General features: G+C 54.9%; 1 protein-coding gene across 2 annotated transcripts in view; it reads right to left on the bottom strand.

Annotated features, from left to right (window-relative positions):
* The window catches only part of ZNRF1 (zinc and ring finger 1), a 123,159-nt gene that overhangs the window by 5,053 nt on the left and 103,495 nt on the right, over positions 1-14,611 (bottom strand). For both annotated transcript variants that reach the window (XM_062176140.1, XM_062176139.1), the window contains exons 2-3: positions 10,307-10,402; positions 286-391 (exon numbers count right to left, since the gene is read on the bottom strand). In XM_062176140.1, the coding sequence (XP_062032124.1) occupies positions 286-391; positions 10,307-10,402 (202 nt within the window). The remainder of the gene's footprint in view (positions 1-285; positions 392-10,306; positions 10,403-14,611) is intronic.

Raw genomic sequence — 14,611 nt, 5'->3', positions numbered from 1 at the left:
GAGCACGCCCTCCTCACGGCCTCTCACCTCACAGAGCGGAGGGGGCTACGGAGGAAGAAGAGGCTCAGGAAGACCCTGCAGGTCGGAGCTGCGGGGCCTCTGTTCCCGCCATCCTACCAGAAAGACCCCTCCGGCAACTGGCTGGGGACGCTCCCACCTTCCTGTCGGCACAGTGGAGCCCTCCCCTCTAGGACCCCTGGGTGGGGGGGGAGACCGTTCCACAACCAAAACGGACAGAACGGCTGCTGGCTCAGAGGCAGCTGGGCTGGCCCCCGGCCCTCCTACCTTTTGTGATAGATGCACAGGCAGGGCAGCCTGGCTATCGTGTCCCCCTGCAGCAGCTCGTCCAGGCAGATCACACACTCGCCCGCGTCTTTAGTCAGCACGTCGTCTGCAAGGGGAACAGAGAGCGCAGGGGGAGACATCAGTGGGCAGGCGGTGCCGAGGCAGAAGCAGGTCTAGGAGCTGCATGGGACTGCTTGGGTGACTCAACCTGTGCCATGCGACACAGAAGTCTGAGCGGGACCTTGACCTTAAGACCCTCACAGCGGAGACAGGACACGTTAAGCAGCTGGAGCCAAAACGGGATTAACTGAAGCCCCAGGCCACGGAGGATGAACAAGACTTGGAGACAGACAGGTAGCAGAGGCAGCAGCAGGTGAGCTGGCTCCTTTAATGGACTTTACCCCAAACATACACATAGCCCAGGTGCACCGGTTTCTAATTTGGAAAACCGTGGTAGCGGAACGTAGTATGAGGCAAGAACAGGTGGGAGAAACAGGTATCAAGCAAATGCTGGTACATGAATGTTTCCAGCAGCACAATTCGTAGTGGCCCAAACATGTTAAGAACCCAGTGTCCGCCCACTGGTGGCTAGGTAAAGAGGATGTGCTCTGTTCATACAACACAACACGACTCGGCGGCAACATGGACGAACCTTGAAAATGTGGCTGGTGCGTGAAGCCAGACACAACGGGTCACTATCGTGTGATTCCACGCATGTGCAATGTCCAGAACACACAAATGCAGAGACGGGAAGGAGGCTGGGGCTGGGGACAGGGGAAATGAGTGACTGTTTTGTGGGTGAGAGGAGTTTTCTTTTTTCCTCCTCTCTTTTAAAAATGTTGTTTTACTGCTGGTAAGAACATCTAACACCCATCATCCTCTAAACAAGTGCATTTTAACGTGCACAGCACAGCACTGCTACCCACAGGCACAGCACTGCACAGCACATGTCTGCGCTCTGGGTGTCACTGTTCGAGATCCCTCATTTGAGTGCAATCATACCTGGGGGTTTCTTTTGGGGTATGAGATGTTCGGAGCTGGACAGACATGGTGCTGGCACAATGTGAACACCCTAACTGCTCAGAAACTATACTTTAGGAAGGCAAATTTTGTTCTGTGAATTTCAACTCCATTTTTTTAAAAAAATTATTTGACAGGTAGAGTTATAGACAGTGAGAAAGAGAGAGAAAAGTCCTCCCTCTGCCGGTTCACTCCCCAAATGGCTGCCATGGCCGGCGCTGCACCAACCCGAAGCCAGGAACCAGGTGCTTCTCCTGGTCTCCCATGCGGGTGCAGGGCCCAAGCACTTGGGCCATCCTCCACTGCCCTCCCGGGCCACAGCAGAGAGCTGGACTGGAAGAGGAGCAACTGGGACCAGAACCCAGCGCCCACATGGGATGCCAGTGCCGCAGGTGGAGGATTAACCAACTGAGCCACGGCACCAGCCATCAACTCCATTTTTAAGAAGAGGACAGGCCAGCACCACGGCTCAATAGGCTAATCCTCCACCTGAAGCACTGGCACACCGGGTTCTAGTCCCGGTTGGGGCGCCGGATTCTGTCCTGGTTGCTCCTCTTCCAGGCCAGCTCTCTGCTATGGCCCGGGAGGGCAGTGGAGGATGGCCCAAGTGCTTGGGCCCTGCACCCCATGGGAGACTAGGAGAAGCACCTGGTTCCTGGCTTCGGATCGCCGCAGCATGCCGCGGCCATTGGGGGGTGAACCAACGGACAAGAAAGACCTTTCTGTCTCTCTCTCTGTCCACTCTGCCTGTCCAAAAAAAAAAAAAAAAAAAAGAGGACAAAAAGACCGCATTCCCTCTCCCAGAAAGGCGAGCAGAAGGAAGTGACTACTGACGGGCACCTGGCAAAGCCCACCAGAAGGGCCTGAGCAGAACGGACTGCGTCATGGCCGAGCCGCTGGGCCTGGAGATTCAGGAGGCTCCTCGCTGGGGAGGCTGAGCCCCAAGGTCGCACACACTCAGCACGGCCATTCCTGGGTAGCCCCGGATGCCCAGGGGCCCCAGTGTGAGGGACACAAGCAGGGCGGGAACTGTTCAGGGAAGGCTTCTGCGAAGGTGAAAGGAGGTGGGCCCTAGAGACAGCTGAGGCTGGGAGGAGACTGGGTAGAGGAGCAGTCCTGTGCACCTGGGGATTGTACTGAGACTGCTAGGGGAGCACAGAGACACAGGGGCCACAGGGGAGGTGAGAGCAAGTCCCCAAGGACAGACACAGAGGCCCTGGAGGCACATCCACCTTGCACACAACCCCAGAAGCTATTGGAGGACACACACACTACCGGGGGCATCTGCACACACAGTGGGCACTGGTCACTGAGAGAGGGAACTTGGGCCAGGCCTGGGCAGGAAGTGATGAATCTAGAGGGGATTGAGGTATCCACATGGGACACACTAATGGCGACCTCCAGGTGTCCCTGGAATGTAGATTTGGGGTTTGGAACAGAGATGCAAGCCACAGTTGTAGAACTGGGATGAGGATGGGCTAATGTTGTGGCATAGCAGGTAAAGTCACCTCTCACAATGCTGGCTCACCATTTGAGCACCAGTTCATGTTCTGGCTGCTCCACTTTCCATCGAGCTCCTTGCTAATGGTCTGGGAAAAGCAGCAGACAACAGCCCAAGTGTTTGGGCCCCCATGTAGGACAACCAGATGAAGCTCCTGGCTCCTGGCTTTGGGCTGGCCCAGCCCTGGCTGTTGTGGCCATCTGGGGAGTGAATCAGTAGATGGACGATCTCTCTGTTTCTCCCTCTCTAACTCTTGACTTTAAAATAAACAAATAAATATTAAACAAAAAAAAAAAGAAGTGGGATAAGGAGACGGTCTATGGAGAAAGCCTAGCCTACATCAAAGAAGACAGCAGACAGACCTGGGTTAATGCTCTCTCTGAAGGGCAGTGAAGGAGGGACTGGGCAGAGGGGTACTCAGCCTCCAAAGCCACAGGGGAAACCTCGAGCGGTGTACAGGGGAGGAAGGAGGGCCCCGGCAGGCCCAGCTCCTCAGCACCAGCAGCCATGCGAGGGCCCTGCCGGCAACACGCACAGAGATGCTGCTGCCCGCTCTCCTGGGAACCTTACTGTCTCAGGAGCCAGGCGGGGCACCTACCCTGTTTTGTTCCTGGTTTGTGAATGAGGAAGTCACCCATTTTGACTTCAACCAGGGGTTCAGGAATGTGCTGAACCTGGGCACTCCAACGTGGGATGTGGGCAGCTTAGCTTCTAAGCCAAGGCCTGCTCCTGCATGGCATTTCCCACAATGAAGGAGGAAGAACTCAACGAGCATGGGAGGGAAACAGCTCAGCAGAAGGCAGAGCGGCCCTGTAGACAGGCCTGGATGCTCATCTCTGCTCTGGCTCGGGCATCTCACACGACAGATGCCGCTGGAGCCCAGCCCTTGGTTTCCCCGTGCAGTGCCATCACTGCGTTTCCCCCTGCACGTCCCCTCCTGACTGGCGACTCAGGTCCCAGACAGCGCGCTGCCCCAGTGGTGTTCTCTGTATCTGCTCGCCCCGGGGGCACACCTGGGGCCCCGGAAGTGACGAATGCAGGGGCCCAGGAGACAGGCTCAGGGGTTTTCCTCCTGGGCTTGACTCTCCTTTTATCACACCGAGCATCAGAACATCATGAGGGAAGGGGAGAGGGCAGGGGGCACAAGGGCCAAACAATTTCTTGTCCTGGCGTGGAAGGTCCATGCTCAAGGACTCAGATCTGCACAGCCAAAGGTTAGATGCAGCCTTTTCCTGATCACTTCACGAAGCAGCTTATGTGCAGTGCAGGGTGGTGCCCGCCAGGCTGGCACATGGCAGGGAGTACACTGCACTCAGACCCAGAGCCACTGGCTGCAAAGACCACCTGGAGGTCACAGGGGACGGGGAGGCTTGGCAGGCGGCAGCATGGGAAAGTCAGCAGTGCTCACATCTCGCCCAGTGAGCGGCGAGCGTCCGAGTGTCCTTCCACAGTGGAAGGCTGGAGGAGCTCAGACCCAGCAAGACGTCTGAGTGGGTGGAGCAGAACTTCCCATCCCCACCCCGGGAACTACGGGGAGCAGCAGCCTCCAGACGTCCCTGCAGGAGGTAGAAGTGGCTGAGGCCTGGCTATCAGCTGGTTTCTCCAAGACCTCCACATTCATTGGCTACGAGCCCACTGCCTGCTGCTGGAGGTGAGGCGTGGTGGAGGCCCCAGCCCAGGTTGCCGCCATGCTGCAGACGCCCCCGGTGTGCCCAGGCCCCCCCACAGAGGGGCTCTACAAACGCTGGCTGCTGAGGACCCAGGAGCCACGGCGGAGCTTTCCGCTTCCTCACAGTGCACTTCCGTGCACAAAGCCAACCGATGTCACTGCTGAAAGAGGTGTGCTTGGCCTGGCACAGCTGCCAGGTGGTGCCAGTGATGCCCTTCCAACCAGACCGGGGAGCCAAGGCAGAAGGGCAGTCAAAGAGCTCTGAGTGCGATGCCAGGCTGGGGGGAGTGCAGCACTTCAGACAGTTGTTACCTATCTCAGAAAAGCCAAAGAGGGAGGGGAAATAGAGCTCCCACTTCTCTGGGCCAGTTAGACGCCAGCAAGCTCACAGACGGCCCTCTTGGAATCCTGAGGACTCTGGTGGTGGCGGTGACAGGGGCACTAGTGGCCATGCCTCCCAAGCCCAAGTTCTTCCACATGGCCGCCTTGCCTCTCTTCCCCAAGGGACTGGGTTAGATGGGGGTCTTTCCTTGAGGCTGGAAACCACCACCCATCTCACAGGTAGCTTCAAGTCTTATCCCCTGTGCGACTGTGTGCAGGCCTGAAGTGTGTATGGGAACCCCAGAACTCAGCGTGGACCGGTCAGGCCGAGGGAGCCGCACCGCTGCCCTCCATGATGCTAGTGATTGGCTCCCTGCACAGGGTTCTGACAACACATTTCCAGAGGACCCCCAGAGCTGCTGCACACACACTCTGCCCATGGCAGGGAGGGAAGGCTGTTCTGCAGCTTGGAGCCAGTGGCTGAGCAGGAAAACACACACATTTCTCCTTGAGCAAGGAGAAGGCGGGAGCCAGAGGGAGAACCCCTAACAAATGACGCACAGGCACAAGCCCTGCCTCCGGCCTAGTTTCCTGCCTAGGTGTGGAAGGGTGCCTGTTCTTACGGACTCCTTGGCATGCGCAGAGTTGCTGGCCTGTCTGCCAGGGGACAGGACAGGGTAGTGCCACCAATGCCAAGCCTTGCTGGCTCCTTTCCCAGGAAATCTGGGGAGCTCTGCTCTCCAGGCAGAGGGGAGACCTTGAGCATAGAGTGTCCCTGCCACACCACCACCTCTGGGCACTGGGCCGCAAAGAGAACCTGAGGATTGCCCAGCCTGGGATGCTTCATGCTACAGAGGCTCCTGTGGCACCCCCACTTGCTCCTCTCTCTCAGCCGCTCCTTTCTGATTTCCCCACCGGGGTCAGGCCATGCAGGCTTCACTCTCCCGCTTTCCTGTTCCTCGTGTGCCCAGTGGGGGTCGGTCTCACGGTCAGTGTACCTGGTCAGCAGGGGCTGGGAGTTCTGGGTGAGCTCTCCTCCTGCTCTCCTCCTTCTCTCCCAGAGGAGCATGGGCTCAGATACCTCCATAGCTGCTGAGCCCAGCACCTAACAATAGCGCTGGGGCTGGGCAAACTCCCTGGTCCTGGTGAGGACTTGGCTTTCCCAGGCCGTGAAAGGGCATGATACTTCCACCCTGACCATGGGTTCTTTTTTTTTTAAGATTTATTTTTTATTTACTTGAAAGGCAGAGTTAAAGAGAGAGAGAGAGATGTCTTCCATCCTCTGATTCACTCCCCAAACAGCTACAATGGCTGGGGCTGGGCCAGGTTGAAACCAGGAGCCTGGAGCTTCTTCTAGCTCTCCCAAGTAGGTGCAGGGGCCCAAGCACTTGAGCCATCTTCCACTGCCTTTCCCTGGTGCTTCAGCAGGGAGCTAGACCAGAAGTGGAGCAGCCCGGTCTCGAACAAGCACCCGTATGGGATGCTGGCGTCGCAGGTGGAGGTTTAACCTGATACACCACAATGCCGGCCCCTACCACAGGGTTCTGAGAGCAGGCGACTTAGGGCAGACAAGCAGTTGGATATAGCAGGGGGTTCTGTTATTAGGGAAGCCAGACTCTCTTTCCCTTAAAGGGAGCGTGTATGACAGTATTCAAGAACCCTGAAGAAGGGGGCCCTGGCCTGTGGCAGAGAGGAAGGGGTGGGCATCATGACCCAGGGAGCTGGGCACGGGTCTGCGCCCCAGAGTAGGGCTGAGGAGGAGACAGACTGACTGCACACAAGGCCACACCGGCTCGATTCTGTCGGCCAACCACCTGCCCCCACCAGACTCTCCCAGCCAGCCACAGAAGAGCCCCGAGCGACCCCTCAGCAGTCATTCATCTGGAAGGCCCCTCTGGATTCCCTTCCGTGCAAGCAAAGTCAGATCCTCATGCCGGCATTTGCTCTGCTGCCCTGGCAATTTGCAGGTCAGGATCTGAGTGCGTATCCTCCATGGCTGGCTTCCCCAGTCCCAGCCACAGATGCTGGGAAGGGACAGAAATGCAAAGGCCCAGTGCAGCTGAGCACCTTACACCCGCCACAGGCCCTCCCACAGCCACTGCCTGGGGGTCCATGGCAGCCCCTGGAAGGCGCTCAGGAGGACAAAGGTTTAGCAGTCAGTGCTTTGCAGCACAGGCCTCCCAGCCAGGGGCTGGCCCCAGGAGCTCAGGTGTTGGTCTTCACATTTCTGTTGGGTACTGGCTGAACCAGTTAAACTAGTCTTGCCTAAGTTGTTTCTTTTTTTTTTAATGTCTGGCAGGCAGCTACTGGAGGCTTCCAACTACGCGTAGGCTCAGGCCAACTCTCTTAATAAGAAAAATACTACTTTCTATCTGCCTCATTTCGGAGGGTTCTACTTTTTTCCTTTGGTGGTTAACTGAATTTCATCTTATGTAACCATCGTAAATTTTCCGAAAACTTGCCCAACTGATGCCAGCAACTGCAGAAAGTGTGCGAGTGCAGACGGGAAGGACCCAGGCCATGAGTTCTAGCGAATCCTCCTAAGAGAAGAGAACTTCTCTCCTATCCTCTGAGAAAACCTCGTCTTGCCCCTTTCCAGAAAGACTCCAGGAGCTCACGCCTCAGAGACTCAAGTCTTCCCTCACCCCCGTCTCCCCACCCCTTTATTTTATTTTATATTTTTATTTTTTGACAGGCAGAGTGGACAGTGAGAGAGAGAGAGAGAGACAGAGAGAAAGGTCTTCCTTTGCCGTTGGTTCACCTTCCAATGGCCGCCACGGCCAGTGCGCTGCGGCCGGCGCACCGCACTCCCATGGGGTGCAGGCCCACCCCCTTTATTTTAAATAGAGAAGGGAAAGTGAAGCAGGTGAGGCCAGGTTGATGAGAAATCAGGGGTAAGACACGTTCCTGGAAAAGCAACCAAACCCAGAGCTCCTGCAGTGACCCCGAGAGACTCCGCTTTTAGCTAAACTAGACCAGGCCCCAGGCACGCTCTGGAGACTCCACTCCACACACAAACCTGGGCACCTATGCCGTCCTCTGACCAGGAAGGTCAGGTGTCTGAGAAGAAACGAGGACTACAGAGGAGGAGCGTGCATGTACGTGTTCTCTCTCTCCCTCTCTCCCTCTCTCTCTCTCCAAGCACCAGGGAGAGACTGGGAGAATAAGAACAGCGGTAGCTATGCTCAGGCTGCCAGCCAAGCTGCCTTCCCCTAAGGGGGCCTGACCCAGTGTGGCTTCTGTGGGGGTCTGCACCTGCCAGGCCTCCTGGATCCTCCTCTGCCAGTGGGTGCCAGTGCGGAGGGGAATGACCAACACGTGCCGACTCAGAGGAGCACGCAGAGACACTTGGCGTCCCTCTCTCAGGAGGCTCTCCAAGGGGTCTGCAGGGCCTCACCTGCCCGACCCCGCAGGAGTGCATGGGGAGGGGTCTCTCCACAGCAGCTCTTGCAAAGTTCTCCCTGATGACTCCGAGAGCCGAGGCCTCTTGGGCAGAGCCCTTCTGAGGCTTCTTTGTTTCCTTCTGACAGCAGAAGCAGTGTCTACAGAGAAGTCTCGCAGCAACCCACAGGACAAAAAGGGGTCTCATGAAGTCTCGCCACATGTGAGGAAGGAGTGAGGCCGCAGCTGGGAAGGGCTGTGAGATGCGGGTGGCCAAGCGGGACAAAGCTGCGCCTGGGCATCCTCTGCAGAAGACACCCCCTCAACAATGACGGGAAGCTCTGCTCCACAGAGGAACCGGGGGTGTGGCGTGGCAGCACCCAGGGGCCAAGGAAAGGCTGGCCGCTGGGGAGGAGAGGGGCTTCCTGGACCCAAGACAGGATAGGAGGGGGAAGGGAACACCACAGGCTGAGGAGGGGCTGACCTGAGCAGTACCCATCAGACGGCATGCAGCTGAGGGAAGTAGGTGACACGCCTGCCCACATTTGGGACCTTTTGACCAGGCAAGTGACCAAGAGATAACAGGACAGCTGGGGTCAGATTCCTCCAGTCTCATTCCCAGGAGCACTCTGGAATCAGGAGCCCACCCCGTCCCTGGCTAATGGTGTAGGGGTGAGGAGGAGCACTCCTGGGACTGGGGCACCTGTGCAGCAGGAGATGTCCCAGGAGAAGCTCACAGTCAGGAAGAGGGGGTAAGGAGGGTGGTGACAAATGAGTCCTCAGATCTCTCAGCAACTCTGGAGTTCTCTTCCTGACCGTGGCTCGGACTTCACCCCCAGAAGGCAGGAGGTGGGCTGGGATCCATGGTCAGTCTCTGAGGAACATGCTTTAGAGGACAGACCGAACCCACCGGACTGGAAAACCACACAGCCCCAGCGGCACAGGCTGAGCGGCAGGGGGCAGTTAGTCTACTGGGAAAACCTGTGGAGCAGTAGGGTAGGCTACCACTTGGGATGCCTGGATCCCATACAGAAGTGCTGGCTCGAGTCCCAGCTGTTCTTCCTCCAATCCAGCTCCCTGCTAATGTGCACTTGGATGGAGGCTGACTGATGGCTAAAGGCTTTGGGACCCTGCCACCCACGTGGCAGGCCCGCATGGAGTTTCTGGCTCCTGGCTATGGCCTGGCCCAGCCCTGGCTGTTGTGGGCATTTGGGGGAGGGAACCAGTGGATGGAAGATTTCTCCCTCTCTGCCTTTCAAGTAATGAAAATAAATAAATAAATAAACATTAAAAAAGAAAAAAGAATCCCTTGATGGTGCCGTCTACAATGATAGCTTCCACCTCCTAAGCCCCAACCATGGAGATCTGCACCAAGAGCTCTGTGAGCCCTGCCCTTCCCAGCCCTCACAGTCCCGAGAACCAGGCAGGGCCACCCTCAGTTCTGGACCAGAGAACTGAGGCTCCACGAAGCAGGGCAACTCATGTGAGACCCAGTCAGTGAGTGGTGGAGGGACCTCAGCACTCAGACCAGCGAGAACTCCAATGCTTACAGTATGCCAGGCTCTCCTCTGTCCCCAGAGAGGCCATGCTAGCATGACTTGGTGTCATGGTCCCCTGGCCCCGTGATCCTAGTCCTTGCCATATTCAAGCAGCCTCCCAGGCAGAGAGCCTTGGTGGGATAAGAAGGCAGTGTCAGCATTTTAGTTCCAAGAGTGCCCCTGGATGCACTTACTTCCTCAAATTCTCTGCCACAGAGCCACAGGTGCTCACCTGAATTGCAAAGCAAGAAGAGATTACCAGGCTTGCTGGCACCTGTGCACCTTCCCAGCCCATCCCTGAGGAGAAAGGCTGCTCCCCACCAGCCCCTCTGTTGACTCCTCCAGTGAGTCCAGCTATGTTGGGACCCAGCACAGTCAGGTGTGCATATAGGAAATGGCTGTGTCTCCCAACCAGAGGCTACAAAACCAAGGGCACAGACAGAAGAAAACTGAGCCACCAAGGGCCTTCCCAGTGCCATGGACTTGAGAGCCAGTTCCTCACCACACAGGTGTTCCTACTGAAAGGTGGGGTGGAGATGCTGCATGGAACCACCCTTTGTCAGAGGCTGGTGAAGCTGGCCGAGCCCTTACCATTGTAGGAGAGGCGAGGTTTGCTCAGACACATTATAAAGTGCATTTCCATCTCATCAGAAGCCACAGACTTGGAGCAAATGGGGCACTTGAAACCTGAAAGAGACAGAAACAGGATGAAAGGTCTACTCCAAACCCAGGATATCCACAGAAGACATGGACAAGCTCCAATGACCAAACCCACGTAGAGTCAGAGTCAATGTGGAGAATGACAACCTGGACAGACCCCAGACCCAACTTCCTCTTCATTAAATCACTCGAGGTTTGCCTTTTTTATCACAGCTTTGGACTCCCAATTTCCATTAAGGCTTTCCCACCTTATGCCCCTTGTTAACAATTAACAGAGGTAACTGACACCTGATTTGAGTATTTGAGTTCTGAGTTTATTTTTTTTTTTTAAGGCTCCTTCTCAAAGTGATCTAGTGGATGGTGGGATGGGGGGCAGCAAAGCAAGACACGTAGATAACCAGCCTCTACAGGGTAAAGAGTTTTCCACCCTGCTCCACCGAGGTGCACCTGCAGCCCTCGCCCTGCATACCCACCACCTCCCTCATGGCCAAGGCAGCTGTCCTTTGAGAAGTGTGTGAGTAGTGGGGTGGCACTCCAGAGTGCTCCCAAACGTTACTTAGTAACAGCTGTGGTATGGTGCTAGGCAAACAGGATACCATGGTCCTGTCCTTTTATTCCCAAGGAGGTTCTGGGTGCTTATACAGCCAAAGGGTTTCATCAGAATTTATCAGTATTGGTGAATTTTTGATTGAGAATCTTCTGAGCTGAATTCTATTAAGAAACCCTGAGTCTGAGGCTGGCATTGTGGCACACTGGGATAAGCCACTGCCTACAATGCTGGCATCCTTTATGAGCACCGGCTCAAGTCTCAGCTGCTCCACTTCTGATCCAGCTCCCTACTTACGCACCACAGACAGCAGCAGAAGACAGCCCAAGGGCCTGGGCCCCTGCCACCCATGTGGGAGACCCTGATAGAGTTTCTGGCTCCTGGTTTCAGTCTGGCCCAGCCCCAGCTATTGGCGCCATTTGGGGAGTGAACTGGGGGATGGAAGATAACTCTTTGTTTCTCCCTCTCTCGGTAACTATGCCCTTCAAATAAAAAAATAAATAAATAAAAAGAAGAAGAAAAGAAAACCTAATCTCTTGATCTATTTATTGAAATCAGTTTTAAATGGATCAATTCTTTCCCATGTAAATTCTCCCAAAGAGAGGCACCGCCACTGACAATCCCGCGTCTGGCAGTGTACATCACGGGCTCTCCATTCTGTGGTGAGGATGGCAGCCTGCCCCTCCACCAACCCAGACTTCCTAACACGGCGCGTCTCACCACAGCTGTGCAGATTTGACTCTTGTGCTCCCTTTCAGTTAAATTTCCTAACCACAGCTTTATTGGACACTGCTAATGACTGTCAACAACAGTTCTTATGAAATGGGACACAAGGCCGGGTACGCAGGTCAACTGCTAGAGGTTCAAGGACAGAGGCGTGAGCACTGTGCAGGGAACCTGCAGGTCCTCATCTTTTTATTGACAGTGCTTTGAGACCTGCAGGACCATACAGAACGTTCAGGCAAAGTGGACCTTTCGCTCCTCCCAATCTGAGAAAGGGCCCTGGGTGGTTACAAACCCGTTACAACAAAACCAGAAGACCAAAAACAAACTTGGGGACAAAGGGGATCCCAACCCCCGTTCTCTGGCAGAAATGGATCTCAAACGCGCCAGGCTGATTATTTTTAACCCAGTTTAGCAATGTGCAGACCCAGCAACATGCGACAGAGACACGAGGCCGTGGACTTGATTCTCATGGAAAGATCTTCATGTCTAACCTAAGTGCCTCTGCATTCACATAGGGTTTTCTTTTTATTTCCCAACTCAAAAGGCCAAGGTTTTGCAACATTTTAAAAGGCTACAAGCTGCTTGCTTTACACATGCAACGTTACAACCCTGTCTGCAGGCTGAGGGCTGTCAAGGATGACTGTGCCCCAAAAAAGCCCTCTGACTGCAGGCCCAGACACTGACACTGTGAGGTGGTAAAGTAATCTCATACCAATAAAAAGCCTTGCACCTCCTGTGCTACTTGCTTTACTGACAACTCCCACTCCACTCCTGGAGTGCAGGGGGAGGGGCTGTCATAGCTAAGGTGCCGGGAAGCAGGTGATCCAACGAGAGGGTCTATAAGGGGATGTCCCTGAGCATTTGTGCCCCGGAAATGAAAGATTCGAGATCCACAGGTTCAGAGGCTCTGGCAAGGCCTAAGCCATGCAAGGTCACACAACCCAGGAAGTGGAACTGAGACGAGGCTCAGATTTTTTTTTTAGCTCTGAATCCAAAGTTCTTTCCATCAGGGAAGAAAGAGGAGGGTTGAGACAGATCACCCCTGGAGAGGAAGACCAACCGTAGGAAGATGAGAGACTCACATTTTAGCTAAAACAGTCACCCCTGCACCATCCATCTCCAGGTGTTTCTGTTTCATTTTGACAACGCTCAAGAAAAAACTCAGGGCCTATTATGAGAGTGGGGTTTTCTAGCCTTAAGACCCTGGCAAATAATCTATCACCTAGACCTGTTTCCTCATTTGAAAAATGGTGGAATTTGCCTCATTCTTTCAAGAGATAAGAAGCAAGAAAGCACTCTGAAAAGAAGCTTAACAAACGCCGAGCGCAATCGTCAGCGTCAAGCTTCGGGAAGGGGGAACAGGAGAGACCCAGTGGAGTGTGCGTGGGGGTGGCCAGCAGGCACCACACACCCACAGTCTCTGCTGGATCCCAGTGAGCCACTACAGCGCCACCACCACTGTGGACTCTTTCCACACTTCCAATGCAACAGCTGTCTCTAGCTTTTTGCGTATGGGAATAAACAACCACTGGCGTTAGTTTGTTACTACGAACAGCCACTATACTTTGGGTGTCTTATTTATGAGAATAGAAATATAAGGTAAGTATTGCCATCAACACTACTTTTTTTTTTGACAGGCAGAGTGGATAGTGAGAGCGAGAGAGAGAGAGAGAGAGAGAGAAAGGTCTTCCTTTGCCGTTGGTTCACCCTCCAATGGCCGCCGCGGCTGGCGCGCTGCGACAGGCGCACTGCACTGATCTGATGGCAGGAGCCAGGTGCTTCTCCTGGTCTCCCATGGGGTGCAGGGCCCAAGCACTTGGGCCATCCTCCACTGCACTCCCTGGCCACAGCAGAGAGCTGGCCTGGAAGAGGGGCAACCAGGACAGAATCTGGCGCCCTGACCGGGACTAGAACCCGGTGTGCTGGCGCTGCTAGGCGGAGGATTAGTCTGTTGAGCCGCGGCGCCAGCCGAACACTACTTTATGGATGAGCACATCAAGGCCCAGAAGATTAAGCAGCTTCTTCAAGGTTAAAGCAGCCAGGATGAACCAGAGCTGGCAGGACACCCATGGAGCCTGAGCCTTGAACCTGTGACCTTCCTCATCATGCCACGCTCCAGCTGAGCAGCACAGGAGGAGGAGACACAACGCCCAGAACACAAATTCGAGGCATCCACAAACACTCATTTCAAACCTTCCAAGTGGCCCCAGCAGTTTCTCCCTAAACACTCAAGGCCTTGGATAATCACATAGTCTGAAAAAAAAGGGAAGTCTCTCTCTCTTTTCTTCTTTTTTAGAATTCTGTTAACAACATGGAAGGATGGAGTTCTGCTTTCCACTTGGCACTGAGCCTACAGCGGCTCTGGCTGTAAAATGCTGAGTTTGCAAATTACTTTTCAGTGGAAAATAAAGGGCAAAAGGTAAGAGGGACAGGAAAATATGAAGAGCTGAGGGGAAAAGCCCATGACCCCAGCCTTTCCCACAGGCCATCTGATGGTCAAGATGGATGCTGCTGCCCAGTCTCTGCCTGTAATCACCGAGGCACGACTCAGCACCAACAGCCCTGTGGAATGATAAGTACTGTGATGTTTATGAGCCATCTGAAGGTTACAGTGTCTAGGAAACTTTGATGTTGTTTTGGAAAAAACTCCAGGCCAAATGAAAATCAGGCCTGCAAACAAAGATAAACCAAAGGTCTGCAGAACCGTTCCAGACACATGATTAGCCCCAGCACATTCCTCAGACACCTTCGCCAGCACTTGGGAGGAGCCGCTGAGAGATGCTTTATTTCGCTTCAGGAGGACGCTGCAAGCAGAGTCTTCAGGCTGCTCCCTGACACCACCCGCCCAGACTCTGCCCGACGTGCCCTGGAGGCGAGGTGCTTCCTCATTCCCATGGGACGCTCTGCACAGGTTGTAGCTGCCGTTTGCTCTCCCCGGCGTGAGGGGAGGTGCCTGTTAGCTC

The sequence above is a fragment of the Lepus europaeus genome, chromosome 19, assembly GCF_033115175.1.
Source record: "Lepus europaeus isolate LE1 chromosome 19, mLepTim1.pri, whole genome shotgun sequence".
Classification (NCBI taxonomy): Eukaryota; Metazoa; Chordata; class Mammalia; order Lagomorpha; family Leporidae; genus Lepus; species Lepus europaeus.
This window is presented reverse-complemented; position numbering and strand designations above follow the sequence as displayed.